We start from the raw sequence: 6,089 nt of genomic DNA, 5'->3' as shown, positions 1-6,089 counted from the left end.
AAATTGGTATGTAATTTGATTTATAAATTAAAAAAAAAATTTACTTAAAATAAATTAAAAGTCAGGATGTTGTACTGTAATTAACTTAGTATTGAGTTGTCATTACTTTTTTTTTTCTTAATTGTAACATAAGGATCCATGATAATTAAATTGATCTCATCATTATCACCAACAAAAAAATGGTTGCAGGAGAAGAAACTTTCAATCAAATAGAAAAAAAGCACAGAAAATTTTTAGATGACAAACTCTTTTATACTGTTTAAAAGGGTGAGAGCGCATTGCCCGTCCACAATATCAACGTTGTGGAACCCAGGATCATGGAACCTTGCTTCCACCTTCACTCCAGATCTCAATAGCATTGACACCAAATCCTGCATCCTATCAAACATGGCATCCCCTGAGAATCCTGTCACCAAACACCTCCCTAACGAGCTGATCTTCCTCTTGTGTGGACCTTCTACTACAGGATTACAAAACGGATGGTCCCGATCTGTTCCTACTGGCAAAGATAGTTCCCACATGAGATCCAGTGCTTGTATCGGCAATACCGGATCATCCACAGACATGAGCTCTGATTTCTTCCTCTCACTCCCTCCAAACATGGGTTGGTTCAAAACCAACCCAGAAATCTTTAGTGGTTTTAAATCCAAATCTAATGCACTTAAAGCTGCATGAAATACCATATTCCCACCGCAACCACGGCCACACAAATAGCAGCGGGAGCAATCCCCGTAATCTTTCAGCCACTGCTCTCCATTTGTATCCATAACCTGTTGCTTCGCCCATAGAATCGCGTCTATTGCATCTTCATATTGAGCTGGAAGCCGGTGCTCCGGAGCAAGACGGTAATCCAGCGAAACCACAATCGCAGGGATTTCGCTGGCTAACTCAGAACATGTCTGGTGGGGTTGCTTCATAGAGGCTTTCAAGAGTATAAAGCCACCGCCGTGGAAGTAAATAATAATAGGAAGACGAGCTATGGTGTTATCATTGGAGGGTAGTTTAGTGGGCCTGTATATGCGAATCCAAGTTTGCTTTTCGGCATTTAGAGTCAAGTCCTTGCAGACCACAGCGTCGCCGTGGGTGGCCTCAGGGTTTGCTTCTACAGTTGGAACGTTTAACAAGCGAGTGATGGTGCCATCCAGGTTGGGAGCGATGTGGAGGTGCTCATAGGGGTCCGTTTTGGGGACTGGCGATGTGGGAATATCGAATGTTGACAGAATGGGATGTTCGCAGGAAGGTTTTAAAGCATCTTTAGAAGGGGCGATCTTGGAGGATGTTGAGCTGCAGGTAGCCATGCCCATGTTCAAAGCACTACTCCATCAGCTGTGTGTTTATTGTTCTTGTTGTTGCAAGAAATAATTAATTATTGTTTACAAACATGGAGGCATGCCAACGAAACCCCGAAAGGATTGGCGTTGGAGCCATAAAATTAGAGCAAGACGGTTTTTGGGCTATCTAATGTTTTGTTGACATTTTCTATTCATAGTTCTTGTTTCCAAGTGTTAGTCTTACGTTAACAGCCTTTGTTTAATTTGACTCACATTCAATTTATCAATCAATTCATTATTTTTTTTTTAAATTATGAAAATATTTTTCACAAATATAATAAAAATAATTGGTGAAATAAATATTAAAATTCTGATTTCCATATCCTTATTTACGCAATTAATTGCAGAAAACAACTTTTCATCCTCATGGTTAAGATTGTTATTATTATTCCTTTTACAAATCTTTCACGAAAGAGTTAACTCATTGCTTTCATTGCCTCAAAGTAATCACTTTAAATATCTCGGCTCAATCCTTCAAATAAATGAGAGATATGAGGTAGATGTTAGTCATAAAATTAAAGCCAGATGCTTGAAATGGAGATGTATCACAGGAGTTTTATGTGATCGCAAGATTCCCAATAAGTTGAAAGAAAAATTTTATCGTACACCCATACGACTGGTCATATTATATGGTAGTGAGTGTTAGGCACTGAATGAATCATATGTGTCTATGATAAGAGTTGCGGAGATGAGAATATTAAGATAGATGAGTGGTCATACTAGACTAGATAAAGTCCGTAATGAGAGTGTTAGAGAAAAGATAGGAGTGATGCCAATTGAGGATAAGTTGAGAAAATGAAGATTGAGGTGGTTTGGTCATTTGAAGTGTAGATATACGGAAACTCCAGTTAGACAAGTAGAGCACATTAGGTTAGATGATAGAAAAAAAAGGAAGGGGTAAACCTAAACTGACTTGGAGGATAGTAGTACAACATGACCTAGAAGCATTATACATTTATGAGAATTTAACCCAAAATCGTTTAGAGTAGAAAAAGATAATCCATATAGTCGACCTCAAATTTTTGAGATAAAAACTTAGTTAAGTTGAGTTGAGTCGAGTCGAGTTTATAAAAATAATTTACTTTTATTTATTACAAAAAAAAATTAATTTTAAAATTTCATAATAAAAATTAAATATACTTTTATAAGTAAATTTTATTCATTATCTTTAAATTTAGACTGCTTAAACGTGGTTTTGAATTTCAATTTATAGCATATGCAAACATAAAAGCTCTGCTAACTTAAAATAATCATATATATATATGAAAATATTTTTAAAAGAATTTCATGTGACATTCTTTTATATAGTATTATCATATGGTTAATACGTAATATTTTTTATTATATATAATTTATAAATTATTTAATAATTATCCTATTGATACTAGAATAAGTAGATATTATTATATAGTAACTTACAATATATATATATATATATATATATATATATATATATATATATATATATATATATATATATATATATATATTATTTCAATTATATCTCTGATAAACTCTCAAAGATCTCTACCTAAGGAATATGTTCAAGCATCCCGCATGCATTAATGCAGTTTACATGCTACCTCTTCAGAACAGTATGTAACACTTGAGATTCCTTCTCCTCTCATACCCAGATGGAAAAATGAGAGATATTCTCACCTTCTTTCCCAACTGCAACATGTTTCTTCTTAAAGACCTAAACCTATGTATAGCCCTGAAGGTACAAGTCTAGATGTCACACCCTACTTATCGTAAGATGTAACATGCTCCCGTAGTACACCTAATGAATTACCGTACTTCGCCTACCGATAACCCATTAAATATACTACAAGGGATTTTAAAACAATTTTTTTACTTTTATAAGTGGTGAGCATTTTCTAATAAGTATTAAAATCATTTACTTCAAGTTGAAAATTAGTTAAAATTTTGGCCCATTTTATTTTTCCGCAAATTCTATAAAAATTTTGGCAAAATTCTGTTTGTATTTTGAGAAAACAGTTCTTCAAATACCTGAAAAAAAAAACTTCTAATAATTTTTCCACCACTTCTTCAAATTCACAATCAATCTCAACCATTTCCCAAATTTCTAAATTCAACAATTCTCAAGATACTATCAATTACTATCATTCATTCATATTTCATTAAAGATAAACAATTTATATATATATACAACATACTAAAATTTACATTCAGAAAATCCAAACTAAAATTTATTACAAATTTTATACAACTTTGTACAAGCTGCTCAAGACCCATTTTCACATGTCCATACATTTACATACATTACATACATCAAAATAAACTTCTACAACAGGGTATAAAATATACCCGATATAACTTCAAGCTGATAGATCCTCAATCCTCAGCAGCTCAGTCTGCTGCTCCTCTAGTCTCTATATCTGCAACAGCATACAAAGCTATCGCTGAGTGGTGAACTCAGTGGTGCATAAACTAATAATTTAAAACTTAATACAAATTATTCTTAACAATTCATAATGAGTAAAAATTTAAAATTTCTAAATTCTTCAAAATCCATGACATACAAAAATCATTATTTTCATTCATGCAAATTATTCATTTGAATAACATTTTGATCAACTAATAACTATTTATTTACATTTCTTTTAAATTCCGGAACAATACAAAGACATTTTGAATCACTAACAAATTATTTATTTCAATCACAATTTATTAAATTATGCATAATTTAAAGGGCGTTGTCAACAATTCATACAGTTTATCTCATGAACCAAAATTCAAATAGATGCCGTATTGTATACCACGACATTTCACATTCTCCCAATAACCGAGGCTAAAAGGGAGAAACAAAAACTAGCTAGCATATATGAGTACTCATTCAAATTCTTCTCAACTGGTAAGCTAGAGAGCAAGTAACTCGCCCCATCTAATAGAGGAGATATCTCATTAGACAAGCTAATGAGAATTCACAATAAATTTTGCCATGTCAACTGTGGTTTCAAATCATATTCAAAACAATTTCTAATCACAAAGTGTTTACAAATTAACATATTTAATCATCATAAATTCATGCTCAAGGTTGGTAACACATCAAACTTAATATTTACAATCCTCAAAACAATGCAATAAATCCTTAAATGCATAAGAAAATTTATATTCAAATTATACAATTTCATTCAATAAGTTAAAATTCTCAATACAACAAAAATCATAAATCATACCATAAATTTATTTCAAATCAATTTGGAATTGAAAAATAACAAAAGAGTTAGCTGTGCACAAACCTTAAGCGAGTCGCCTCTTGGTTTTGACTAGATTCATCGGGTTCTTTCCCGGGGTTCTTTTCCATTGAAACACACAGTTTCACAGTGTTTCAGTATCATAACTTATTATAAATTCAAAATAAATTTAACTTCACTTTTACCTAGCTCTAATGTGCTAAACTTGGCGTTCTTTAAATTTTGTATTTCGGGGTTACTATTCACTATACTATTCAAGTTAAATTATTGACTTTCTAAGGCTTAATAGGTATGGGAATTCCAAATTTACCCACATACTACATTTTGGTCACTAAATTTGTTGATTTTGGTTGTTTATTCAAATTCTAAGTCTTTTAAGCAAATTTGATAATTTTTAGTTTTGGTGTCTAAGGTTGCACTGTTCCATTGGTCATCTTACTGTTGGAATTTGGTAAAATTTTCTTCATAGAAAATATTTCCTATTGTCTTAAGTTTATTCTCCTTTTTGAATCACTCCAATTGGAGTTTTGTAGCTCAAGTTATAGCCATTTGAACCATGGCTGCTGGATTGGACTCAACCCAGTTTTCTGGGCAATTTTTGGTTCTGACAGTTTTAGGTCTCCAACTTTGGGTGGCCAAATGACTTGGTTAATGACATAATTTGAGTTTGTGTTCTTCATGAAAGTTTTAGGTATATAACTCAACTGTCCACTGGTAAAATTTCAGGTCATTTAGACCTGCCTAGCTCGAGTTATGGCCAAATGAACAAACACTGTTCATTTGGTCAGTTTGTACAGGGCAAACTGAGATTTTTCAAGTTTGGTCAATTTGTTCACTAGGTTTTGGTCACTTTTTGGGCATGCTTCCTAAATGAAAATTGTGTCATTTAGTGTCTATTTTCATTCCCAATTGGTCTCATACCAATTGGACTTGTAAAATTTCATTTTTGATCCTTCAAAGGTAACTTGGTCATGCTGCCAGCAGCATGACCATACTCCCTCCGAATTTGGCCTTAACTCCAACCACTCCAACACACCTCATTAGGTCACAATTGACCATTTCTCTCTTTAAACTAGGTCCAAGACATCATTTACAAGTTTCTCACACTTTTGGTCTCTAAACCCTAATGTCCAAAACCCTAATTCACAATTTCCTTGCATTTAGCTAATTCAAGCCTTTAATCACAACCATTTAACTACTTAAAGTTCATATCACCATCTAAGTTAATCAAATCATACAATAACACCCCCATATACATGATGGCTGAAAATCATTCATGGTCCCTGAACAAATTTTTCTTTTCATTTCTTTAGTTTCTAAGCTCATTTAAATAACTAAACATGCATTTGAAGTAGAAAATTAAAAGTTAGCATACCAACCTTTCTTAGAACTTCAATTCCTTCAAACCTCTATCTTTTGTATTTCTTTCCACTTTCAATCTTCTTCTCAAGTGACTAAAACCTAATGAGGTTTTTATGGAAGCTATTAAGGTTTAATGAAGAAGTTTAAACTTGAGTGCAAGCTTTAATGGAGGATCAAC

General features: G+C 32.8%; 1 protein-coding gene across 1 annotated transcript; it reads right to left on the bottom strand.

Moving 5' to 3' along the window:
• Positions 1 to 212: 212 nt before the first annotated feature.
• On the bottom strand, positions 213 to 1,445 carry LOC110669082 (probable carboxylesterase 9). The gene has a single exon (XM_021830563.2). The coding sequence runs from the start codon at positions 1,302 to 1,304 to the stop codon at positions 234 to 236; it is 1,071 nt and encodes a 356-aa protein (XP_021686255.2). The 5' UTR covers positions 1,305 to 1,445; the 3' UTR covers positions 213 to 233.
• Between the last annotated feature and the right edge of the window lie 4,644 nt (positions 1,446 to 6,089).

This window comes from Hevea brasiliensis, chromosome 2, assembly GCF_030052815.1.
Source record: "Hevea brasiliensis isolate MT/VB/25A 57/8 chromosome 2, ASM3005281v1, whole genome shotgun sequence".
In the NCBI taxonomy this organism is placed as follows: domain Eukaryota; kingdom Viridiplantae; phylum Streptophyta; class Magnoliopsida; order Malpighiales; family Euphorbiaceae; genus Hevea; species Hevea brasiliensis.
The sequence above is the reverse complement of the archived record's forward strand: the minus strand, read 5'-3'. Positions and strand labels throughout refer to the sequence as shown.